Source organism: Arvicanthis niloticus, chromosome 14 (assembly GCF_011762505.2).
Source record: "Arvicanthis niloticus isolate mArvNil1 chromosome 14, mArvNil1.pat.X, whole genome shotgun sequence".
Lineage (NCBI taxonomy): Eukaryota > Metazoa > Chordata > Mammalia > Rodentia > Muridae > Arvicanthis > Arvicanthis niloticus.
In genome coordinates this window covers 72,833,148-72,860,243 of record NC_047671.1, presented here as the reverse complement: position 1 = coordinate 72,860,243, position 27,096 = coordinate 72,833,148, and the positions used below count along the sequence as shown (strand labels likewise).

General features: G+C 46.9%; 1 protein-coding gene across 1 annotated transcript in view; it reads left to right on the top strand.

Annotated features, from left to right (window-relative positions):
• Positions 1 to 23,574, top strand: part of Ttc39c (tetratricopeptide repeat domain 39C) — a 70,080-nt gene extending 46,506 nt beyond the window's left edge. The window contains exons 6-14 of the mRNA XM_034518091.2: positions 1,307 to 1,475; positions 7,332 to 7,425; positions 10,400 to 10,507; positions 14,116 to 14,225; positions 15,639 to 15,762; positions 19,394 to 19,491; positions 21,315 to 21,419; positions 22,383 to 22,421; positions 23,061 to 23,574. Of these exons, the coding sequence (XP_034373982.1) occupies positions 1,307 to 1,475; positions 7,332 to 7,425; positions 10,400 to 10,507; positions 14,116 to 14,225; positions 15,639 to 15,762; positions 19,394 to 19,491; positions 21,315 to 21,419; positions 22,383 to 22,421; positions 23,061 to 23,150 (937 nt within the window). The 3' untranslated portion in view covers positions 23,151 to 23,574. The remainder of the gene's footprint in view (positions 1 to 1,306; positions 1,476 to 7,331; positions 7,426 to 10,399; positions 10,508 to 14,115; positions 14,226 to 15,638; positions 15,763 to 19,393; positions 19,492 to 21,314; positions 21,420 to 22,382; positions 22,422 to 23,060) is intronic.
• The last annotated feature ends 3,522 nt before the right edge of the window (positions 23,575 to 27,096 follow it).

Below are 27,096 nucleotides of genomic sequence, written 5' to 3'. Positions count from 1 at the left end.
AAATCTTGTGTGAATCCAGTTCCAGGGAATCCGATGCCCTCTGCTGGCCTCCATGGGTACTGCACAGTATAATAAACTATATTACTTGCCAACAAAACATAACAATCCACATAGAAAGAAATCTTAACATTTTCATCTGGAAAACAACCACTGTTCTTACTTTAAGCTGTCTGGCCAGGTGCTGGTCCAGTTTGTCTGACAAGACACTGTCTTGGTAAAGTTGTTCTCCACTCTACAATGTCACACAAGACCTCAGTGAGATGCAGTTCTACATATGTTAGCATTGAAGGGTTGACAGTCATGCAACAGTCATGGGGACAGCTTGTGGCCTCACAGTCACAAAGGTCTACGACCTTTGCTAATTAGTATCCTTAACAAGTCTGTAGCTTGTGGGTGTTTTTTGCTAATGGCTTAGTCTTGTTTTATGTTTATCTCAGAAAAGGGGATTGGAATTAATTCTACAGATTAACGTGTTCTCCATAAGGTCATTAGATTTACCAGCGCACTAGGTGTGACATTCACATGAAAGTACTTGATGTGATGGTTATGCCTGTGCTGGTTATTATTAAAGCAGATCTCAAGAATGATTCTACTCTCTGTGTGCCTAGTTTATTTTAATTTAACCAACTTGAACTTGGATATTTTAAATAATCTATTTATAGTGCTTAACATCTTCAAAGGCTGAGAAAGGGCCTTTAATCTGTTCTTCTCAGGTATTTTAATGATTATATATAGTATGTGATTGTGACTTCTACATTTAAATCCAGAGTCTTAAACCATGATGTTGTTGTTCTTGTTAGGCTCTGACTGTGTGGCCCTTGCTAAGTAGGCTGCCTGGAACACATGCAAGTCTGCCTGTCTAGCTTTCCAGTGCTGGGATTAAAGGTGTTCGCTCCTTGAACCCTGATTTTTATAAATACAGCAGGAGCCACAAAAATGTAAAGCTTTTGTTATAAAGACACAATAAATTGATGGTGACTGTCTCCATTCTGTGGGCAGGGTGCATGAGGAATAGAATCCAGATGCTTCTGTTAGTAACAAACAATACAGCTGGAAGCTTCAGAAAAGCTCCGTGCTTCTGCTGTGTGCTCCTCTCGTCACAGAACGGGACTGTTTATTGACACCTCGTGCTATAATATATCAATTTCCCAGAGAAAGACAGAAGTAAAATTGGGGAAGCACTCAGATGGTACTTTTTGGACTATCACATAGCAATGTTGGGAAGATCCAGTTTTGGAAGCATGTGGAAACAGGCCGTCTCTATGAAGTCTTGCTCAAGGCCTCCCTCTCCTCCTGTCTCCTGCAGATTAGCCCTGCTGTGGTACCACACTGTGGTCCGCCCATTCTTTGCCTTAGATGGCAGCGACAGCAAGGGGGGCCTGGATGAGGCTAAGGCAATTCTTCTCAGAAAGGAGTCTGCTTACCCAAACTCTTCCCTCTTCATGTTCTTCAAGGGACGGATCCAGCGGTTAGAGGTATGGTGCCTTCCTCAGCTTTTCAAGTGAACTCCTGACTACCATGCCTCTGTTTTCTGCTCAGGGACACTGTGTATGTACCAGAATGCCATTGGTCCAGGAACATGTGTCTCCTGGTGACACCTTCAGGTCACAGAAAAGGATAATGACATTCAAGAGGGCTTCTGATAATTTCCTGAGAGCCCAGGAATTCTTCTGATAATTTCACATGAGCCCAGGCTGTCCCTCTCCAAACCCAGACCCTGCCCTGGCTGGGTAGGGCCACTTCTCTGTCTTTCATCTTGTTCAGGGGCATGAGAATTTGTGGGAAATGAAGAGGTTGCAGAGATGGTGACTGCTCTTACTACAAAAACTACCCAGTGTCTTACCAGTCGTTCTCAGATAAACCAGTCGGGAGCTTTACAATCCCTGCCCTCCATGGGTGTGTTCCACCATCTGCCAGAAGTCAGCCTCAAGCAGCCCCAGTGGATGATGGGGGTTTTCTGCTTGTGCACTGCTTCCTGGGCTTGGGTGGTTTGGGTTTCTCCTTCCTGTTGGTTTTGGTGATGTTATAGTATCACAGTGTGACAGTGTTACACAGAAGCCTTCTGCAGTCATTCTCCTTCATGCAGTGGCTCTTACATCTGAGCACTGTAAGACAGCCCAATGACTCTGGTTCTCTCTGTACTGAAGATACAGGGCTTTCAGTGCTGAAATTTTAACTTGCAGTTATGTGTGTGCAAAATGGAATTCACATGCACACATGCATGATGTGGGGCCGGGGACCATGCTGTGGGCATAAGTGAGGAGGTCAGAGGGCAACATTGTGGAGTCAGTTCTCCAATTCCAGTTACCAGACCTCAGGGCAAGTGCCCTTGCCCCTGAGCTGCCTCCCAGGCAGGGCTTTGCCTTTCTGTTTGACTCGTGCTGTGAGAGTTCTTTTGTCTGCAGCATTGGGGATTGAGTCCAGGCCTTGTTCCTGTTACACAAGTTCCCTGCCACTGAGTCGCAGCCTCAGTTCATTCTGTGAGCTTAGTTCTCCAAACCCTGGGTGCTGTACATGGAGAAAATATGTTTTAGAAATTGCTGTGTAGCCCAGGTTGTCCTGGAACTCACAACATAGCCCAGGCAAGCCCTTAACTCACTTTTAATTTTCTTGCCGTGATTCTCTAAGTATTGGGACCACAGGCATGCTCCATCATGAGATTGAACTGATAATTAAATTGTGAAGCATAGTGGACATTCCATTCCTTAAGTTTGAGTCTCTACCCTACTCTGTCTGGAAATATTTCCTTTGTCTCAGGCTCCTGAGATTAGAGCTGGAGTTCCCCTTTCTTCTCCTTTTCTGAAAATGTAGCTCTGCTCTGTGGAGGCTGGGTGCTGAGAGGCCTCCATCAGAAGAATGAATGAATGAATGAATGAATGAATGAGTAAATAGTTGAAATGACAAGGCAGAGGCACAGACAGTGCCCTGCTTCTGGAACTTTCCTGTGCAGCCACCAGGGAAGTGTTGGGATCTGTCTGTGGTTGGTTTCTTATAAGAGGCAGTGTTCTGCCTCCCTGACTTGCTGTCTTTTGAACTCGATGCCAGAGCCTCTTCGCACTGAGCAAGGCACAGTGGGGACACCCACCCCCAGTAGTGACACAGGGACTCCTTTGGTGGCTGACCTTTACTTCATGGCACCTGATATTTCCTGGAGCTGAGGGCCAGATGCTTACCTCTGGTCTCTGAAGCAATCTATAGGAGGATCCCACACTGCCCCTGGAGTGTGACTCCTGCTGGCTCTGCCCCTTTGCTGACTCAATATTGCAGGTGCCATCAAGAGGAACACGACCTGGTTAGCTGTAATTATCAACCTGACACAGCCTAGGAGGAGATCTCTACTGCAGAATTGTTGAGATCAGATTGGCCTGTGGCCATATCTGTGAGGGGCAGGGGCATCTTGATTGTTGATTGTTGTGGGAAGGCCCATCCACTGTGAGTGGCAGCACTCCCTGTACAGGTGGCCCTTTTCCTGAATGACAAGGCTGGCTAAGCATGCAGCATTCCTGTATGGTGGCACTTCAAGTTCCCGCCTGAGCCCCTCAGTGATGGACTGTGATCTGGAAGGCCGAGCAGATGAGCCCCGCCCTCCCCACGCTGCTTTTCATCAGTGCTGTAACACAGCAGCAGAAAGGAAAGTAGGGCATGAGGGGACTTTTTAACAGTGGCAACAATACTTTCACTCTGTACTTCTATTTAAATTAAATTAATTTTACATTGGTGCTACCCAAAGATGACAGGTCTGTGCTATTGTTTAGCCTACTTGCTTATGATTGTGGCAGGGACAGAAAAGTGGACATTGGTCCCTGTTGTGATTCATTCAACAGATAGAGAAAAGAGGAGACCTGCAGAGGTCACAGAAGCAGGGACGAGGGCAGAAGGACCTCAGTTCACAGGCAGTGCACTCCCATTATGAGAACCCTCTGTTGAAGGGCAGCCTGCATCTTGCGTGTGAACAGCATGCCCTGTCATCATGACATAATGTTGTTATTTATAGGGTCAGGAAAGAGGCAATGCAGGAAGAGAGCTAATTCTTCAAGTTCGATTAATTGTCATCTTCTTTTCCTCCAGCCCACACACACTTCTCTTAATTACTTTAAGGGCCCAAAAAAAAATAACAAAAAACAGGACTGCCATTTATTCTTAAAAGTACAGAAAGCATTATTGGTCTCATCTGATGTGGGGGAGATAGATAGTCACATCTGTCCTCGAATCCAAGTGAGATGAGAGCATATTGCGTGGTTTAAAGAAAATAAGAATTCACTGTCAGGAAAAAATAAGAGTAACCCACATTGCTTAAATAAAATGTGTTTGCTGCTTTCTGGACAAGCTGGAGAGTTGGTTTCCATCTCTGGGCTTCCTAAGTGTGCCTAGGAGGACAAGCTTCTGTTTGCTGCATCCACTGTGGTCCTAGGGTAGAGTCAGTACACACTCTTTCTTGATAACAGTGTTGCTACAGCCATCTTGGTACATAGCAAGGATGGACCTAGCAAATAAACAAATAAACAAACAAAGCGGCGATCCCCAGTTCCCCCTCCCCCACTGCTACACAGCTCCTTTTAAATTCTTGACCCTCTGTACTTCTCCCCAGTCTGGACCTTTTCTGACTCTTTGATGCTTTTTGAGAGTTCTTATCAAATTCTTATAGCCTGAGGTTAGCAAACACAGAAAGAAATTCTTAATGGAAAGAAAAATCAGATGGACAGTGGTTTCCTCTCTAAGAGGCATGTGTTCCAAGACCCTCGGTGACCACTGAAAGCACAGAGAGAGCCAAACGTTAGATCTACATTTTTCCTATACATATTTACTCAGGCCACAGTTTAATGTATACATTAGGCAAAGAACAAAAGTAAACCAGAATAGAGTCAGCCATATACTTGTTGTAAAAATGACAGTAATGTAGTGTCGCTGAACCCAGATCTGCTCAAATCACCCCAGCATTCTGGGTTTTCCCCGGACCCAGACCTGCAGCCATCTCCGGCCTTCCCCAGCATCTACAAGACGGCTATGTTCTCTGTCGGGCACCTCTCAGGCCTGGCCTCTACTCCTTTCCCGGCATGGCGGCTATCTCTCTTCCTGCTCCTTCCTCAGTCCGTTGCCCAGGAATCCTATAAAGTCTCACCTTGGCCTCCCTGCCCAGCCATTGGCCACTGGCAACTTTATTTACCAATCAAAAGCAACCAGCATCTTCTGTGCACATGTGCAGATTCTCATGCAATTTGGGGGCCAAATTAACATAGTACATGCAGCATTAGACCAAACCCACAGCAATGTGGTCTCTTGTACCTCACAAAGTGTCTTCCCATGCTGTATTCTACTTTTAGACAGCAGTTGACCACAAGCCACTGGGACCACAGAAAGTGGAACTGCCGATTTGGTGAGGAGAGTGATGGCTATCTCTCCACTGGTGAAATGAGCCAGTTCAAGCCAGATTAGATTATACCAAGGCAGGTTTATTGGGAAGCTGCTCCTGGGTGGGCAAGTTCACTGACCCCAAGGAAGGAAACCAGGGAAATTGACATGGGGGCAGGGGTAGAAAGAGAGAAAAGGCAGGAGAAAAAAAAAGGAGACAGGGAGAGAGAGAGAGAGAGAGAGAGAGAGAGAGAGAGAGAGAGAGAGAGAGAGAGAGAGAGAGAATATGAAAGAGCATGAATATGAATTGGAGCAAGCATGACCAAGTGTCTGGATTACATAGGGAGGAGCCTCTGGGGGAAAGACAGCCCAGCCCCTCAGCTGGAGAACTCAAAGTTGGGGTCAGGGTATGCCAGATAAGGACTGAGGAATGCTTCGAGAACCAGTGGCCAGATCTGTTTGATATGTGAAATAGTCACACACCACTACCCCTGTCCTTGAGTCCAAAGCAAAACAGGGAGAGCTCTAGAACCAGAAATAAAACTGGCATCTGGGGGCTGGTGGGTTCTGCACGGCAGTGGGCAGATGCACACATTATGGAATCTGGAGCCTTGGAGAGTTCTGAGTGTTGAGAGACTGAGACCAAATGACCAGAAGCAAATGAACACCCGTGTTCAGTTTAGAATCCAACCATCCATCATCCAGTAGAAGAGAGGGTCCAGATAGGGTGGCTTCAATGGTTATTCCTACTGGACCCCAATTGGATATTAACCAGAATATAGTCCTTGTTCCTGTAGAATGTACTGGTTACAAAGAACTAGACTGGTGGACAACTATAATACAACGAAGTCTGCATGCATGCAGAGAGACTAGTGTGGGGAGATGGGGTGAACTGAACCCTTGCTGGAATAGCCACTGCCTAGGCCGGGCTTTGAGGTGTACACCTGCAGTCTCAGCTACTTGGGAAGGGCACCTGGAGTCAGGATTATGGGATTGAAGCCAGGGTGGCCCACACAGTGGGACTGCCTTAGTTAAGGTTTCTTTTGCTGTTGAAGAGAAACCATGACAAGGCAGCTCTTATAAAAGAAAACATTTAATTGGGGTTGGCTTACAGTTCAGAGTCATTGTTATCCTAGCAGGAAGCATGGCAGTGTGCAGGCAGACACGGTGCTGAAGGAGCTGAGAGTTCTACCTCTAGATCCCACAGGCAGCAGAGAGAGAGAACCACTGGGTCTAGCTTGAGCTTCTGAAACCTCAAAGCCCACCCCGTAGTGTCACACTTCCTCCAACAAGGCCACACCTCCAATAATGCCATCCCTGTGAGTCTCTGGGGGGCCATTTTCATTCAAACCACCACAGGGACCCTTTATCCCAAAACAAGAAAAGAAAGAGAGACTGATGGGCTGCCCGGAAGACTAAGGCACTGGCGCCCAAGCCTGCAGACTTGAGTTCCTCATGGTGGAAGGTGAGAAGCAACTTCCATAGACTGTCCTCTGACCTCCACATGCGTGCTGGCTGTGTCATGTATATGCACACACACGAAGAAGAAAACAGGTTGTTTTTTTTTTTTTAAAAAAAAAAAAAAACTTTATCTTATTATAAAGACATTTATTTATGTATATGAGTACTCTGTAGCTGTCTTCACACACACCAGAAGAGGGCATCAGATCCCATTACAGATGGTTGTGAGCCACCATGTGGTTGCTGGGAATTGAACTCAGGACCTCTGGAAGAACAGTCAGTGCTCTTAACCACTGAGCCATCTCTCCAGCCCTAGCAAGCAGTTTTTAAAAAGGAGTTAATGTGCTGAGGTTAATTTCACGTAAAGCAAAGTGGCATGTTTTGTCAGCAACCCTTAACAGCTTTCCTGTACTGCTTGCATGCTTGGTCCACTGAAAGTCAGGAAAAACTAGTTGTGATTTACAGTGGTGATGCTGATGCCAGGTCGCAGCCAGTCACCCTGCTTTTCTTTCTCTCCTTAGTGTCAAATCAACAGTGCCTTGACTTCCTTCCACACTGCTCTGGAGCTGGCTGTGGACCAGAGGGAGATCCAGCACGTGTGTCTGTATGAAATCGGTAAGTATGAGAATCCAGCGCGTGTGTCTGCATGAAATCGTAACTGACACGTCTGCTGGCTCCTGTGCTCAAGCGGGTGTTGTGGACATTTTTAGTTCCAACCCAGGGTTTCTACCCTACCCTTGACCCTTTAGTTCCCAGATAAAAGACACACATAGCCTTTGTATTTACAGTAAGCCTTAATCAGCACAAGAGCTGGGCAGCCATCTACCCTCTATGCTGTTAGAATCTACTTTCCTATTGATAACCCAAGTTATCACTTACTGTGTTTCATCTGGGCTGCTCTTACTTCCAGTTGGCCAGCCCTCAGGGCCATGTTTATGGCTTGCCTAACTCATGGAGGCTTCCCCTTCTTCCTCTACACATTCTTCTCCTCATGGTCCTCCTCCCACCCCAAGCCCACCAAACCTAAACCCCACCTATATCTCTTCTGCCCAGCTGTTGGCTGCTGGCATCTTTTTTTTTTACCAATTAGAAATAACTTGAAGGCAGGGTCACTTAGCTATGTGCAAACAGTCTTGAGGGTCCAGTATTAGCATTAGAATACAAGCGGCCTCAGGCAGCCCACCACAAGGGGGCATCTTCTCTGCTGTCCTTGTCTCCGGGGAAGACACTGTCCTGTATACTGAGGACCCGATCACTCTAGCACAACACTAAGGCTGTCTCTCTGGTGCTCACTTTTTCTTGCTACCATTTTCGATTTGGGGACAATAGGCAGTGTAGTGTGGATTACATGTTAAAGTTCAAGGCTCAAGGCTCTTGAAAAGTAGTGCCTAGTTTTTCTACCCATCTGTTTCCAGACCTTAGGTATGTTCTGAGACCTTCTGAGCCACTTATGGCCAATGGAGGGACTTTTTGTTCTAATTTGAATTTTTTTTTTTTTTTTTTTTTTTTTTTTTGTCAACTTGACCCAAGCCCCCACAGTGACCTGGGAAGGACGAACATTAATAAATGCCTTCATCAGACTGGCTTGTGGGCAGGTCTGCGGGGGCAGTTTTCCAGTTAATGGTTGATGTAGGTAGGTTTGACCCATTGTGAGCAAGCCAGTAAGAGTGTTTCTCCATGGCCTCTGCTCCTGTTCCTGTCTGCAGGGCCCTGCCCTGGCCCCAGGGATGGACAATGAGTGGGACCTGTAAGCCCGATAAACACTTTTTTCCCCAAGTTGAGAGATCTTACATGTGAACCACACCTAAAAATATGCAACACCGTGAATGCACAGACCCTGAAGAACAGAAGCCAGCCTTCCGGCCATTCCTGTTACAGCACAGTGGGAGACTGGGGTTTTGAGGTTTCAAAAGCCCACCCGTGTGTGAGAACAGGCGGACTTCGTTCTGAGGAATGGGGACTAGACAGAACCTAGCATATCTGTTCTTCCACCGAGACTGTTACCCCGTCCCCAAGTCACATGCTTTTCTGGTAACACAATCCTTATATAATTTTAACCAAGTGGTTTTGGGTCAGTGTTGTGTCCCAGGAACAGAAGGCAAACTAAGGCACAGTGCTTCCCTTCGCAGAGCCAGCAGGTCACATCCAGGTGGGACCAGGTCGTTGGCAAGTGAAAGGCCCTCCGCGGTCAGCCGTTCTGTCTGATGGGGACATGGGCACTGGAGCGTGTCTGCCTAGGGTCCCCTCCTGCTCCCAGGCTGTTACTGAGAACTTCGCTGGCTGCCTGCACTCAGCTCCAACTTTGGCACATTAGAGATTTCAGAGTCCTTTACATAACCACCTCTCCATTTGCTGGGAAGAGCAAATACAGCTTTGGGCTTGGAATACTTCTTAAACAAAATGCTGGGTTTTGGTCTGATGTGTCACAGATGGGAAATGGAGGCTAGACAGAGGAGAAAAGATGATGGGTTGGTGGGGAACCAATGAGAGCTGTGTTCTCAGCAGTCCGCAGAGGACAGGGATGGAAAGAAGAGCAGGTGACACCTGCCAGACAGTCCCTAGCTCCCCTGTCACATCTGTAAGGAAAGCACGAGAGAAAAGATTGGGAATTACCCAGCAAGCCGTGGATGCTGTGTGGTCATGCCTGCTACTGTTCAGTGAGGAGACGGTGTGTAATCCAACAGAGAAGTGCGTTTCTGTTGTGTTCTGTGCTCTGTTGGAGGTCTGTGTGATGGCTGTGCTGTTGAGCAAGGTTTCAAAGAACTAGAATTTCAAAGCCTAGGTTGAACAGTGTTTTCTTCTCTGCCACTTCAAGGTGAGTGGTCAGAACAAACTAGGAGCCCTTGGGCCTACCATTCGATGACTGAAGAAAGCACACAGACTCAGGAGTTGAGTGTCTGTGACTGAGGAGGGCAGACTCTCGGGTAAGGTGATCGGGAGACTGCCCTGCTTAGCAGTTACTGTCTGCCTCTGTTTTCAATTGAATTCAAGTCTTACACTGACGTCTCTTACACAGTGAGCACGCTACCCCACACGCTCGGCCTAAAATGTGTCAAGACTATGTCTTGTAGAGCCAGACTGTCTTTTTCCTGAAGGGCATACCCCTACATCCCTACATCCACCAGTTCAAATGACAAGTCTGAGGTGATGCGGCTTCTTAGTGACATGCTTGATAATGCTCTTTTGTTCTTGTCTTTGGGGTGGTGGTTTTTGTCTGCCTGTTTGTTTTGGTTTCTGGCCCTGCAATTCTGCCTCGGCCTCAGAGGTTCTGAGATTCCAAGCTTGGCTCATAAGTTTCTTTTTGTAGAGGCAATAATATATGAAACAAAAAGTGACGGACCCCACCCACATTTCTTCCCGCTGTGGGCTCACGAGAGTCACTGAGCTCAGTACCTTAGGGCAGGTGTACTGAGCTCAGTACCTTAAGGTGGGTGTACTGAGCTCAGTACCTTAAGGCGGATGTACTGAGCTCACGGCCCTACTGTATTGGTCTAAGCTCGTTACCATAGGGTGCCCTGCACATTGGCTTTAGAGTGGTGTAGTAAGCTCACAGTCCTGGGGTAGCACATTGAATGCGCTCCTTTTGTAGGCTGGTGCAGCATGATTGAACTCAACTTCAAGGATGCATTCGATTCCTTCGAGAGGCTGAAGAACGAGTCCAGGTGGTCCCAATGTTACTACGCATATCTGACTGCAGGTAAGTGACTGTCCTGTGTGTGGCCAGCGAGCCCCCGCATCCTGGCAGGTGAGTGACTGTCCTGTGTGTGGCCAGGAAGCCCCCACATCCTGGCAGGTGAGTGACTGTCCTGTGTGTGGCCAGGAAGCCCCCGCATCCTGGTGGGTGGAGAGGAAGAGGGGGAAGCAGAGACCCCACTTTTCAGTTCCTACCCTCATCAGTGTTTGATGCAGCTGACACTGTCGAGGTGTGCAGGGCAGGTTCTTCTTTCCCCCAGCTGATGAGAGAATTTGAAGGAGGAGATCTTAGGAAGACCCTGTCAAGCCACCATGTGATAACTGGAAAACCTGGATTCCTTCCTGGGGTCTTACTGTCATTAGTGAAAAGACTTAAGAATAGAGTCAGATGAAGTTCTAGGATAATTTATTTGAGCTGAAAAGAAAAACCCAAGGGTGGACTGGCTGGGATTCTGCCAGCTTCCCAGGGAGAGGGTAGAGGAAGAAAGAGAAAAAGCCATGCTGCTTGAGAGATGTTAGCACAAAGGTGGAACTCAGAGGTGGGCAGCCATTCTTAGGAAGCAGAGCTTCAGAATAAAATTAGGAGGCCCAAAGTGCCAGAGTTTAAAGAGGTACCTAGCCCCTCTCCAGCATCCAGAAACTGACCCAGGAGGAGGAAAGGGTAGTTAATACCTCACCTCTTGGCGGCTAGTGGGGACTACACAAGTGGGGTGAGGATTCTGGGAAAGAAAAGTGCATTGTCTTAAGATGGCCCCACCTTCCTAAGGTTGGTCCCTTAGCCAAGGCCCTAACCTTCACCACTGGGACAGCTCTTAAGTGGGCATGTCTCCCCCTACAGGCAAATCCTGTTCTTCCCTGTAACCAAGTAAATGAGGCAGAGATGCCCAGAGGCCCAGCTGGATGCTAAGAAATCCAGGGCTATGACCACACAGGCCAGTCCCAGCCCGTTTGGTCCTTAGGGATGTCCTGTGAGGCTGTTTCACTCCCAGCAATCTCTGCGCCTGTCTCTACCTGTCTTCTTTTTCTTTGTGATATTTTAAACAATTTTTTAAAGATTGATTTACTTATGGGTGTGTGCTGTTTCTATGTACACCAGAAGAGGGAATGGTATTCTATTAGAGGTGGTTGTGAGCCATCTGTGCTTGCTGGGAATTGAAATTGGGATTTGTGGAAGGGCGGTAGCAGTACTCTTAACCTCTGAGGCATCTCTTCAGCCCTCTGATGTTTTTATTAGAATTTTAAAGTGTTCTCCAAAATCGGACGTGTCTTTCTCATTATGTGAGTTTTTAGTTTATGCTGTGCTCACAGAGTTCACAGGATTCGTTCCAACCCTGTTTTACCAAGGCATAGGGGAGCTCGTCGTCATACCAGAGCTCGGGCCACCCTATGCTGCACATCATTACACCAGAGACCATGTGGGGTAGGGGGTGTGTGTGGGGGGGTGGCTTTTGTGTTTGAAAGCTCTTAGATGACATAGTTGGTGTTGTGCTGCCACCTGGTGGACAAAGCTGTTATCTGTCTCTGTGAGCCACAGATGTCTCCAAGGTTTTGAGGACATTTACAGATTATAATCATAGACTATAATTACAATTGTAGATTATAGAGGTGCAGAACTGAAGAGACAGGAAGGTAGAGCTGTGGTCTCTTGCCTTCGAGTGACCTCTTCAGTAAAGGTCTTCAGGTTTGCTCTCTGTAGGCAACATCAGAAATGGTTCTCTTTCCTAAAACTCAAAGAGAAACGTGAACACTTACTTGTCTTAATGCTGGAAGTCAAGCTCAGGAGCTTGCTATGTCTTCCCCTGAACTACAGTCAGGTACCACTCAGTACCGCAGACGTCATAAACACCCCTTTACCCTCTGAACATTGGGCGTCAGTAGGACATCGTTTCATTCAGTTCCGGTCCCTTAATTCATCTAAGACAGCATCCTCATCAGCCAGGCTGTGTGTCCTGGACGTCGTAAAGAGCCTATGACATCACATCGGAGAGCAGTCAGTGTGCATGCCTCATGTCTGTGTGCTTATGCAACCTATGCGGGGTGTCCCTTTCTCATGCCTCTGTGCGTGGTGCTAATTATTTCTGATATGTGGGTTGGTATGTTATGTCTCACACTTTCACAATTTGCCAGCATCTTGGATTAAAATATGAGCTGCTTACTGGTAGGTATTGGCATGTCCAACACTTTGAGAAGTAAGTGGTTCCCGACTGTATTGCATGGAAGGATGGATGCAAGGAAGCCAGTGGTCAAGAGGTATTGCTGGTCTTGCAGGCAGTGGCGGCAGCTGTTTTGTGGTGACGTTTTTCTTTGGCATACAAGAAACGAGCGTGTGCGATCGCTGTATGAACAAACATTTACTTCCCAGATATTTGGAAGTGTCCGACTGCACTAGCTGTAGTTTCGAGAGTAGGGTCCTCATTTCTGTCTCTGCAGGGGCTGTTGGAGGATCCAGGTGTGAGCACACGAGGAACGGAGCGCTTGGCGAGGGAGGTGCCTTGCGGGGTTGTGTTTAAGTTGTCTGTGAAGGAAACTGAGCTGACCGAAAGGGACAATGCCCAGCACCACGACTCTGGTTCCCATCTCTTCTTCTCTTGTGATGACACACACAGCTTCCCCGCTGTTCTCAGCAGTTCTCACCACCTCAGCACCGCATGGCTGCCACCATCATGCATCCCAGAACTTCTGGAAGGTTCCCTGTCAGAAGTCTAAACACTAACATTGCCTCTTCCTCCACCCCTGCTCTGCATTCTGTCCCCAAATTCAATTGCCCTGTGCCTCACATGAGCGCAAAGGCTGGTCCATACTGTGACCTGTTCCAGCATCTTTGTCATTTATCAGGCTGAATAAAGCTCCACCCGTGGCATGGCCTGTGCCTGCCATACCTTGTTTACCCACTCATCCACCAGTGGGCATTTATATGAGTTTGACTTTGGTGTGTACCGAGAACACTGCTGTACAAATATAAACCTGGGCCCTTGCTTTGAGTTTCTTGAGAATATCTGAAAACAGAATTGCTGGATCTGATCCTCTTATTTCAGTGTTTCAGAAACACTGAAATTATATAAGGATTGTGTTACCAGAAAAGCATGTGACTTAGGGACGGGGTAACAGTCTCAGTGGAAGAACAGACATGCTAGGTTCTGTCTAGTCCCCATTCCTCAGAACGAAGTCCCGCCTGTTCTCACACACGGGTGGGCTTTTGAAACCTCAAAACCCCAGTCTCCCACTGTGCTGTAACAGGAATGGCCGGAAGGCTGGCTTCTGTTCTTCAGGGTCTGTGCATTCGCTGTGTTGTGTATTTTTAGGTGTGGTTCACATGCACTGTCTCTCTGTGTCTCATCAGCTTGTCTTGGTCCCTGTTCGGTTGCTGTGAAGAGACACCATGATCATGGCAACTCTTATAAAAAAGAAAGCATTAAACTAAGGGGCTCACCTATAGCATCAGAGGTTGTCATGGTGGGAAGCATGGCAGCAGGCAGGGACAGGGCAGGGAGAGGGGGCAGAGGAGAGAGTGGGTCACAGGGTGGGGTCATCTGGATGGTGTCATCTTTTGGACATGACTTGTTTGTGTTCTTTCTCTGGAAACCATGGAGATGCAATTCTGATGTCTTGCAGTTTGTCAGGGAGCCACGGGTGACGTGGATGGAGCACAGCTTGTTTTTAAAGAAGTCCAGAAGCTGTTCAAAAGGAAGAACAACCAGATTGAACAGTTCTCAGTGAAGAAGGTATGTGTGTCAGAGCCTGTCACCCATGGGCAGGACGCGTGACAGACGGGCAGAACTAGCACCTCCCTAGATAAGCTTGATGGCCTGTTAGGCATCTCTTCCTGTGGCCTTGCTTCTGCTCTGAGGAGGAAGGCTGCACATAACTACAGTAGGGTTGGTTTGTTTTTAAATGAGATATCCTGAACCCTGACAACTAATGAACCCTCCTGGAAGGAGGAAGAAGTGTCTGTCTGAAGTGCAGGTCACTTCAGAAGTTGGAGGAAGCCATGAGACGGATGGCCCTGCTTCCCGTAATGGTGACCACATCACATTCTGATGGAATAAAGACCAAAAGTGGTGTTGTATTTATCAGTAGAAATCTCAGGAGTGGTCCAGTGTTGCCTATTACTGACATTAAGATATGGCCAAGTGACCTCGAGTGATCTCAAATGACCCTGAGTGACCGAGTGACCTGGAGTGATGGTCTCCCTTCTCATAGCTTTGTTTTTTCTTCATTTTTTGTTTTATAAATTTTCTTTTACTCCAAAAGGTTTTAAAAGTTTAATTAGCTTTTATTAGATAAATAATTAATAAAATTTATTCCAACATAAAATAGGTGATAGAGGCTGCAGAGACAGCTTGGCTATTAGAGTACATACACTCCTGGTTCCTAGCACCAGGTCAGCCTGGCACAATGGCCTGTATCTCCAGCTCCAGAGACTACAGCGCCATCTTCTGGCTGCAACAGGAACCTTCACTTCTACCCAAGTGGGTACATGCACATTCTTTCTGTCCCTCCCCCTCTCACCTCCCTCCTCTCTCTCTCTCTCTCTCTCTCTCTCTCTCTCTCTCAGACACACACACACACACACACACACACACAAGTAAAATCAAAAGTAAAACAAATCTTTAAAATAAATAGATTACAAAGCTGGGAATGTGGCCCTTGATACTGGGACATTTGCCCAGCATATGAAAGGCTCTGAGTTTGGTTCTCCTGTACCAAAAAAAAAAAAAATAGATAGATAGATAGATAGATAGATAGATAGATAGATAGATAGATAGATAGATGCATAAATAAAATTCCATTATAATACAAAGCATAGCTGAGAGCGCCAGGACTAGGCAGATGAAGGTGTGTGGGACATGATGGAAGTGTGCACTCTGAGTCAGTCAGCGGCCGAGCTTCATGGGTCTGAACTGAGTGCGCGTTCTCAGAACCCAGACGCCCAAGACTTGGCTGAATAATGGCTGTGAGATACAACCTTACATATATTTAAAGAATGAAACCGGAGAGCATTTGAAACGTGGAGAGGCTTCGTGAGGGAGGGCTCTTCACACAGACCTTGCACTGTGATGTGTGTCCAAAGTGCAGCTTGTTATTTGAGTTTGCTTTGGAAGATCAGGGCCTAATGCTCCAAGAATTCCTTGCAGGCTGAGCGATTTCGGAAGCAAACCCCGACCAGGGCGCTGTGTGTGCTGGCCTCCATCGAAGTGCTGTACTTGTGGAAAGCCCTTCCCAACTGTTCCTTTCCCAACCTGCAAAGGATGAGTCAAGGTAAGCCTGCTTGCTTGTGCAGTCAGGTGACCCATCAGGGCAACTTCCCGCGGTGCCTCATGCCGTGGTAAATGGTGTGTCGTTGGCGACAGGAATGGGATGCACTGGCATAGACTTCAATTCAAGGACAGGCTAAGCTACATGAGACCCCTCTCAAAAGACAAAAGGAGCAAAGCGGTGCCAGCTCTAGTAAGTGGGCGGGTGTGAGGTGGCGAGCACATAAGTGTGATTTGCATGTGTACATGAAAGGGTCAGGGAGCAGAGTGTCTGGCTCACTGAGCTGGGGCAGTGTGCACAGCTCAGAACATTTCCACTTGCTGTACTCCTCAGGACTCCCCACCTCAGCAGACAGTTCTGAGCTGTGTCCATGGGTAGTTTGCCTGTCTTTGACCTGCACAGAAGTGGAGTCATATGAGGTGTCCCATGCTGTGCACCGCTTCCTTCATGAAGCAGCACGTCGGTGGCATTTGCCACACAGTAGTCTTTATAGTAGGCCAGCTGAGTCGCGTTCCACTATGTGAACATCAGAACCACTCTTTGCTTCTCTGCTCTCCTGTTGATGGACACTTGAGATGTGTTTTAAGCTGTCTTGACTAAAGCTGCTGTGAATGTATGTATTATGGAAGTTTATGGGCCTCTTATTTCCAGGGTAAATATGTAGCCATGTACTTAAAGTCTACATTTTTTTAACTCATGTAGTTGAAAAATATATAGGCCTATAGGCAATCTTGGTAAAAACTATTTTTATTATGGTAGGAAAATTCCCCAGGGAGAACAAACTAGATGTTCATATTCAGTGGGGCTCTGTTTTTAATTAACCAATAATGGCAGCTCATAAAGCCTCCACAGCCAGCATGCGAGCAGCATTCTGTGGTCTACAAAGCTGTTTCTCCACACCACAGCCTTGGAAGGCGGGGAGGCAGTAGTGTTACTGTGCCTGTCTGTAGAGAGGAGGGAGGCTCAGATCAGCATTGACCTCTGACCCTAGGAGCTGACCTCAACACCGTGGGTCTGAGAAGCACGTCGCACTGAGTGTTCTCCATGCAGCCATACCTTTCTGGGAGTTTGCAGAGACTTAAATTACACAGTTGCAAGTACAGCAACGAGCGAAAGCTGAGCATGGACCTGTAACCCAGCTCCTAAGATCACATAATTAAGGCCAGTCATGACTACACAGAGAGACCCTGTAGAGATTTACAGTAGGCAAGCTCTAGAAAAGATGGTAAGCTACTACAGAAATGTCTTGAGATTTCATGCAGCCACACCTGGCCAAATATGAGATTATTCATTGAATCACAGGTAACTTTTAGACAAGACTTTACTATAGGTTCTCTCTCTCTCTCTCTCTCTCTCTCTCTCTCTCTCTCTGTGTGTGTGTGTGTGTGTGCGCGCGCGCCCGTGCGCGCACATGTGCACATATGTGCATATATGCTTAGAGGCCAGGAGATGCCCTTGGCTGTCACCCTGTCTCCACCCCCCACGCTGGGGTTGTCAGCACCACCACCATGTCTTGTTCTGGAGATCAAACAGTGGGTTCTTGCCCTTTAACTAAATGATCTCTCTTCTCAATTGAACTTTTGTTTATTTCTTTAAAACAAACAAACAAACAAACATCTCTATGCTTAATGGTCAAATGCATTGTCCGGAGTCTTCCTCGGTGCCTAGTGCAGCATAGTATATAACCGCAACCAAAGTGTCTAGTGCATGGCTTTGTAGTTGGTATAATGTAGGTTTTTATATTAATAGAAGGTTTAAAAAGGTTTGAGATTCACGCCAGAATTGGTCATAAAGTCTAGAACACCCCTCTGTACACATGCACGCACGCACGCACGCACGCACGCATCCTCCTTCACACCCTCTGACCCCCTCACACATCCCGTAACACTGATGCATTTGTTGGCATGGATGAAGTAGCATTATACAGTACAGCCACCAAAGCCTCAGTGCGTGGACTGTGGGCTCTCGCTGCGTGTCCTGGTATTTGCTCAAGTGTCTAATGGCACGGGCTCTCTCAGCACCTTACACAAGAGTTCCATCCCTGCCCTAACCATCCCGCCCCACCTCCCTCTTGTCCTTCTTCCTTGCACTCTGGTAACTACTGATACTTTCCTGTCCGCACGATATTGTCTTTTCCAGAATAACATGTAGTTGGAAGTCAGATCAGCTTCCTTCTCCCAGTGAAAGATGGAGTCTGGGGTTGACAGTTTCTGTTGAGGAGATGACTCAACCACAGGAGTGCTTGCTGTGCAGGCATGAGGACCGAGTTTCACCTTCAAGAAAAAATCTGTAGTGGTGGATGCTCGATGTCCACACACTCACTGTCCGCACACTCACTGTCCGCACACTCACTGTCTGCACACTCACTGTCCGCACGCTCGCTGTCCACACGCTCGCTGTCCGCACGCTCGCTGTCCGCACGCTCGCTGTCCGCACGCTCATTGTCCACACGCTCGCTGTCCGCACGCTCGCTGTCCACATGCTCGCTGTCCACACGCTTGCTGTCCGCACACTCACTGTCTGCACACTCGCTGTCCGCACCCTCGCTGTCCACACGCTCACTGTCCACATGTTCACTGTCCGCACACTCACTGTCTGCACACTCACTGTCCGCACGCTCGCTGTCCACACGCTCACTGTCCACATGTTCACTGTCCGCACACTCACTGTCTGCACACTCACTGTCCGCACGCTCACTGTCCACACGCTCACTGTCCACATGTTCACTGTCCGCACGCTCACTGTCCACACGCTCGCTGTCCGCATGCTCGCTGTCCACACGCTCGCTGTCCGCACACTCACTGTCTGCACACTCGCTGTCCGCACCCTCGCTGTCCACACGCTCGCTGTCCACATGTTCACTGTCCGCACACTCACTGTCTGCACACTCACTGTCCGCATGCTCGCTGTCCACACGCTCACTGTCTGCACACTTACTGGCTGCACATTCGCTGTCCGCACGCTTGCTGTCTACACACTCACTGTCCGCACACTCGCTGTCCACAGGCTCACTGTCCACACGCTCACTGTCCACACACTCGCCGTCCACATGCTCGCCGTCTGCACACTCACTGTCCGCACACTTGCTGTTCACACACTCACTGTCCACACGCTCATTGTCCGCACACTTGCTGTCCACAGGCTCACTGTCCACACACTTGCCGTCCACACGCTCACTGTCCGCATGCTCACTGTCCACACGCTTGCCGTCCACACGCTCGCCATCCGCATGCTCGCTGTCCGCAATGCTGGGGATACAGAAACAGGCCTCTCAGACCCTGTCTTGGAAAACAAGGAAAGCAGAGTCTGCAGAATGACACTGAAGATTCATCTCTGGCCTCTACACACATGCACCTGCACACAGGTATACCTGCACACTTGTACACTGCACACATGTACACCTGCACATTGTGCACCTGCACACACATGCACCCTCACACGCGTGAACATGCACACAGAGAAAGGTTGGTACTTTTGCCTTTCTTTGATTAAGGTGAGTCACTAGCAGATGAGCAAGAGACAGCTTCTGGATTTGGGGGGCAGAAGTATGAAGTGAACAGAGAAACAACTGACTTTGGTGACACTGAGTTCTAAGTGGGTGTTTTCCCTTCCTGTCACGCCCCTTCTCTTTAAGCTTGCCATGAAGTAGACGATTCATCTGTCGTTGGATTGAAGCATTTGCTCCTTGGTGCCATACACAAATGTCTAGGAAACTCACAAGATGCTGTCCAGGTAAGCATGTTGCCATGGCTGTATGGTAAAACAAACTGAGTCCTGGTACCTGAGCTTGTAGAAGAGGAGAAGAAGGCAGAAGGAGAAGCTTCCTCCCTGAGATAGGACTCTGTGCACCATATATAGTGAAGGACGTTTTCCGAGCTCTGGGAGGACATGGTGGTTAGTGAGGTTTTCCTGTGTAACTGCGGAGTCTTAGGGTGCTCCTTTCTGTGAGGACTGCTTTCATCAAGGACAGCAGTGTCAGCTAGACAGAAGGAAATGAGCAGGCCGGTCTTTTGATGGTGCAGTGAACCCTCACAAACAAGGACAGAGTGTGGGGTGATGGGCATGTTAGAGTATCCTGTATTTGCTAAGTTAACTTTCTTCTCTATGACAACACATGGCTGCCCAGGGCTGGAGGAGAGGCTGAAGAGTTGTTGCCTTAGGACTTCAGGTTAGGGAGCCATTCTACCCTATGGAAGAAGACCTTTAAAAGGGAGGGTTTTGTTTTGCTTTTTTTTTTTTTTTTCCTAGCTCAGTTTCAGGCTGTGGTGAGGTGGAGAATTCTGGAGGAGAAGGCATGGCAGAGTTCCTTCAGGAAGCAGAAAATAAACTAGGGACAGGATGTTCCCTCCACAGATATGCCCTAGCCACCCACATCCTGTCAGCAGTTTCCTCCTGAAGTCCTACTGGGCTGTGAATTCATCAGCTGACATCCATCCATGGAGTGTCCTGACGGCCCAGTCCCTCCTCACCAGTTCTGAGCCGGACCAGGTCTTCAGCAATGAGCCTCTGGGGCTAATTTTATACCCAAACAGCCAGTGTGTCTGGAAGAAAGCATCGGGTTTTCCCACTATAGTGGAGGGAGGATTTTTGTTTGTTTGTTTGTTTAGTTGGTTTTGTTTTTGTTTGGGTTTTTGTTTTGTTGTTGTTTAAGGTTTTGTTCACTGTCGTTTGGTGCTAGGAACTGAACCCGGGGCTCGGCTCATGTTAGATATGCTTTCTACCACAGACCTATATACCTCCATGCCAGTTAGTTACAAACAAACAAACAAAACCTACCAAATAAAACCCTAAAATAGATGGTAGTACATTGCCTACCTTTTGAAATAGTTTCATGTATAAAATAGGAGACTTGGTCTTTAAATTATAGACCATTAATATACTCATGTTGAATTTGAAATTAATCTTTGAGTGTGAATTATCATAGTTATTACATGACTCTAAGTAGCTATTGTAGATTGGATACTTAGGTAGTGGGAAGATGTGTAATGTTTTGCATCTTAAAATGAGGGTATTTCTACTTCTCTAGCAGATAGAGTTTCTTTAGGCCAGTAGATGTTGGTGTGTTGGCACAAGTTAGGTTGCCGGCATGTTTGTGATTTGGGGGAATCTCCCCAGCAGCTGTGGAAGGCTTCTAAACTGCAGAAAGGACTGTAGAGCTGGGCAGAAATTTACACCATTTGTAGGAATGGGGGTGCACCAGGGATAGTCACATTGAGAGAATGAAGTTGGTCTCAGCCAGGCATCAGGTTTTCTCTTGCCCATGGGTCCTAGTTCATTTGTGTCTAGATAACATGACACAGAAGTGTGGTGGGGGATCCTTGGGTGGTGGAAGGGGCGGGGCAAGGCATGGGAAATGTGTTCAAAGTACACCGGGGACTTGCATGGCCATGGCCGTATGAACCCAGCACTAGGAAACATTTACGAGTGGGAAGGAATAAAGATCAGTAGAGAAGAGAAGATTTGATCTAGAAAAAAAGAAACCCTCCTCAGGGCTGTGCTGAGCCTCACTCCAAGTAGCAGATGAACTCTTCAAAGTAACATTCTGTGGCTCTCAGTTCTTCCAGCGGGCTGCTAAAGATGAGCTGTGTCGTCAGAAGAACTCATACGTCCAGCCATATGCATGCTACGAGCTTGGCTGTCTCCTGCTAGACAGAGCAGAGGTAAGAGGTCTTCATGTGTCTGATAGTCTTCAGCAGCCGGATTGTACACAGGACAACACAAAACACCCTTCACCTAAAGAGTCTCTTGGTACTTTTGCTGGTCTTGGTCTCCTGGGTGAGCCCAGAATGCTGACACCTTTTTTTAAAGAGGCAACAGTGGCTACATTGAAATCTTAATTACATAGGTGACTTTCCATAAAGCTTCCTTCGTGGGGGAAAAGTCATTGTCTTTTCAGAACGGTGTAGTGGGTTGAGATGAGAGCTGTGCCATGTGCTGTGGATTTTAATGTGGCACCAGTCAAGTCACCAGAGCCAGACCTACTTCCTAGTCTACACAGTGGGATAAGTAAACGTAGCTTGCCAATTTAATGAAAATTGTATGAGACTAAGTAATGATGACACGTGACTCCTTTAAAATCATTACAGCACCAGACGTGTAATTTGACAGCTCCGTATATATTTACGGTGCTGAGGGATGGCAGGTAGTGGACAACCTGCCTTCCACATGGGAGGACCTGAGTTAGAATCCCTAGAGTTGTGCAGACACCAGATGTGGCGACACACGTCTATAGCCACGGTGCCAAGAGAGGGCAGGCAGAGCCCAGAGGCTCCCTGGAAACTCTGTCTGGCCACTGAGAGAAACTGTCTCAAACAATGGATGGACAGACACCTGAGGACACCCCATGGTATCCTCTGACCTCTACCTGCTGTACAGAGAATTCCCTCAAATGCACACACACATGCACAATGGGCATTGGAATTTTTTTTAGTTATAATCAGGTTTCACTAGGGCCTGAAAACGACTCAAATTCTCTAGGAAGGAAATGTAACTATCAGACATTTGGATTGGAATTTGAAGCTTTACATTGTTTATCATAAGGGAATGTTTATTCCTCGGGTAGTATGTCTTCCACGGATAGACATGCAGACATTGCTGGTAAGACAGTGTTCTTATGTTCACAGACTGTAGCAAGAGGCAGAACTCTACTTCTTCAGGCAAAGGTAAAACCCCCAACCTCCTCATGGCTGCCTTCACCCTATCAGTGTAAACCTGGGGCTGAGTTCGGGAACATATGCAGATGTTCTATGTGTTTATAATTCTGGAGAGAGGTGGTGCTAAGCAAGTCAGTGACTACACGGTTTGAAATGGCATCTCCAGGATGTGTGCCACATGCATGCCCAGGGCCCTCAAAGGCCAGAAGAAGGTGTCAGATGCCTGGAACTGTAGTTAAGGATGGCTGTAAGGTGCTTTATGGGTGCTAGGAATCGAACCTAGGTCCTCTGGAGGAGAAAACATTGCTTCTAACTGCTGAGCTGTCTCTCCAGCCCCTCCTATAATTTTAAAGGATTTTCCAACAGTAACTTGCTTTGAGCTCAATTTAAGACTACTATTTCAAAAATAAAGTGAGGGAATTTTTCCAAAGAGAATTTGTAATCCTACCTTATCCTCTCAAGAGGTGGGATTACAGTTTTAAACACCCTGCCTGAGTGCTGGGGAGGAAGATTATCAACTGGATGTGAAGTCCCTGTAGGAGGTAGAAAATTATTCTATGGGTATAAAATGTACTGTGTGTGATCCCGTGGTACCCTGGGGCCAAGCATAGCTAACGGTCCACAATCATCTTTATCTGGTCCTTGCAGGAGGATTTTTCTGGCTACGACTTTGAAAACAGATTGCATGTCCGCATCCACGCTGCTCTGGCCTCCCTGAGGGAACTGGTCCCTCAGTGATAAACTCTGAGTGGCCCTTCTGTCCCCTCCACCCAGGGTCAGCACTATGAAAGCAGAGGAGAAAGCTTTCTTGAAGATCAGCTTTTCTTCTGGAGACCATCTGTGCCAGGGATGGGTTTCCTGGTGTTGCTGACACACTAAATATTCCTCTTTTAAACATGTAGCTACTGAGTAATAAAGATGTCCATAACATAACAGTAACTAACCTGGGAGAGGGTTAAGTGACCTTGTTCAAACATTTTAGTTTTGTGATTTATTATTTTTAAATAAAATCAAACTAAATATCCACCCTGTGATCCTGTAGGAGTGCCTACATGAAGCATAGATCAGAGTGGGCTTGGTGAGAGCTGTACCCCAAAGTTAGAAACAGTACTTCACATAGCATGTGTCTGTGTTTAGATAAAAATTAAAGAGTTTTCTAGTATTCCACTTTCTACTGGAAATATTCTTATAACAATTGTGGCACAAACATTCTTGGCTGGGCATGGTGGCATGTGCCTTTAGTCCTAGCACACAGAAGGCAGAGACAGGCAGGATCCAGAGATCCTGAATTCTTATCCTTCTTTCATGTACAGTGAGACTCCGGTCCAGCAATGGCAGTTGGCATATTCCAGTTGCTCACGTTTCATGGGGCAATGACTGGAACGCAGACCTCAGGACCGTGAACTGAATACTATTTTTATATAAAACATGTAAATAACGCAGAACTCCATGCTTAACGTATAGAGATAAATGCTGTGCAGCTCAGGTTTTGTCGTCAACAACATTCATTCATCCCCAGGGGCTGGAGGTCAGTAAAGGGCTTGCCACACATGCGTAAGCCCATGTTCTTGTTCCCAGTACCTATATAAAAACAAAAGTAGCTAGACATGCCCCAGGACAGGTGCGATCCTAGTGCTTGGACGCAGAGGCAGGAGGATCTCTTTACCTCTTCTTCACCCTGAGTTCACTGGCAAGCTAGTCTCACTGAAATAGTGAGCTGCAGGTTTAGTGAGGTACCCTGCCTCAAGACAATACAGCGGAGTGACTGAGGAAGACCTGAGGCTGACCCCAGCTTACACACACACACACACACACACACACACACACACACACACACACACCACACTCCTACACACACTCATCCTTAGGATGTCTGCAAAAGTTCTCAAAATGGAAGCAACAAAATAGGAGCAGAAATGATAAGTCTGCAAGCATGTCCCTGCTGCCAGTCCCATCAGAAAACCAGATCTACAGTGGGCTAAATAGCACCTATATTTTATGAGTTCTGCTATGAAAATTACCTGCTGATCAGCTTTTAACCCTGTAGCACAGCAGTTCTCAACCTGTGGGTCGCGACCTCCTTAGGGTTGGGTTGAGGGACCCTTTCACTGGGGACACATAAAAGACTTCCTGCATATCAGATTTACATTACTATTCATGACAGTAGCAAAATTACAGTTATGAAATAGCAACAGGATAATTTTTTGGTTGGGGGTCAGCGTAGCATGAACTGTATTACAGGGCCACAGCATTAGGTAGGGTGAGAGTCACCGCCCTAACATCCATCTCACGAAGGCTGTCGTTCCATGAGTGTGGTTTGTACCTGATTCTTTTTGGTGCCGAAGTATCTGCAGGGCTGTGTGTTGCCAGAATTTCACCAGTCCCTCACCTCAGGTTGTTGACTATTAAAGAGAATTCAGTGTTGCGGTTTACTCCTTCATGGCTGGGATTTACTGGTGATTGGGTGTGCTTTGTGCTCAGCTGTGTTTTTGAATAAACACCTCGGGCACTCTTATGAATCCTTGCCATGATTTGGCTGTCATCTTTAGGTTTCTGCATTTTCACTGAACTTTCATTTAGAGTGTAATTCGTTTGCGTACCTACTATCTGAACCACAAGCCTGTGTGGTATCAGCGTTTTAATACTTAGGATGTGAAACAGGAACAAAGCAGCTGGAATATTGTCACACTGTATCTTCTTTAATTTCCTATGAAAGGACAGGGTGTCCTGCTTGGTTGAAGGGTGAGGTGTCCTTTAGTGGTGGAGTCCTGACACAGGAGGCCTGGGTTCCACAAGCCCTACACGTTTTAATCTTGTTTTGAGAAGGTGATACCCTTGACTGAAGATGCTCCTTGCTCCCACGGTCTGCACCATCATTATCTGTCCCTTGGCCCTGTGCCAGCTACTTCCCATTAGACTGTTGCTGAAGTATTCACACTGACTTCCTGATGTGGGTTGTGTATGGAGTTAAGATATCATAAGACACAGAAGATGATAACCCTGCTTTCTTGGCTGAGTACATCCGAGCAGCTCAGGGGGGATCTGAAAAATACTGGAAGCCTGCTAACTAGAGAGGACTATCATCAATGTTAAACCTATGGCTGCTACCACCGGATTCTCTTCTTGCTTCTGTCAGGATCACAGAACCTTCTGAATCATGAAGGTTTTGCTTTAGTTTTTGTTGGAATTTTTAGTTCAAAAACTTTCAAGCTATTATTCCATATTCAAAGGTTGCATAAAGTCTCATAGCTTCAAATTAGATTATTTACTTATAGTTTACTTTAAGGTTGTTCATATTTCTGCTACTGAGATTTCCAGTTTTAAACTGCTCTGTGCCAGAGGCTCTGTAGTGGGCTCTTCCAGTTTGTAAATGTCAAATATATTTTGTATTGGGTTGTGCCTTTGATGAGAGATATTTTGTGTATGCTAAACACATTTGTATAATTTGGCAGACATGAAGAAGTGATGACAAAGCAATATACTTTTCTGGCTGTTTTTATCTTTATGAAGTTAGGTATCTTTATTTTTTAATTAAAATTTATTTAGTCACTTTACCACCCAATATCGGCCCTTCCTCTCCTCCCAGTACCCCTTTACACAGTCCTCCCCCCATTCCACCTTCCCCTTCTCTTCTGCACCATCAGTATCTGTGCCTTAGCCCTGCGCCAGCCACTTCCCATTAGACTGTTGCTGAAGTATTCACACTGACTTCCTGATGTGGATTGTGTATGGGAAAGCCTCCCTTTGTGCGTTGTGCACACCTCCCCCCAGGTTTATTTTAACACATGGTAGATAAGTTTTCTGGGTAAAGAATTGCAACTTTCAGATGCCACAGGAGAATAGAATATTGACATAGATTTATAAACCAATTCATTACTTAGTTTGCACTTTTTCTATTTCTGCCCACTAAAATTCAACAACAAAGCCAGAGTTTTAACACGAGTGCACACACACACACACACATGCACAGACACACACAAATGCTGTGTAAATCTTTGTAGTTGATTTCCTTAAGCAAATCACAGTGGCAAACAGAAAATGTGACCTTTTCTCTATGAAGACATATTTGTGGCATTGTGTCTTGCTCACTAAGATGGGAATAAAACAGCTCTTGCCACAACGACAGTAGGAAGCTTTATTTGGAACCAAATATGAGTGACTATGTCCAGATTACATATGCCACCATAGAATCAGTTACAGGAACTTTTATAGTTACAACACAGAGAGCAATTACAGATCGATGGATTTGCCAGATACTTTGGTGGGACTCTCAGGTGAGTAGTCCACAGACTGGTGGAATCTATGTCAGTTTCAGATGCTGATGGCATGGTTAACATCTGTTGGAAAACTCTATGGCTGCTTTAATCCACATTTTACCCTACACCCAAAAGGATGTAAGCCACATAGAAGAGAACAACAGAGAGCTAGTAAGGCGAGTAAGGACAGATAGTGATACAGTGGCCTTTGATTTGCATGCAGTACACTTCTCCAGTGATGACGTTGGAATCCATGAGTGCAGAATCTCCAGCACAGAACAAGAGCTTTCCAGGGAACTCCAGTCCATAAAGGAAAACGAGTCTAGTTCACTGCAAGAAAATGTGGCAGGAGCTAGGGCTAGGAGATGCAGAAAAGGGACAGTGGGAACAACAGGGTGGGAAGCTGCTTCAGAGCAGATGCAGCCCCC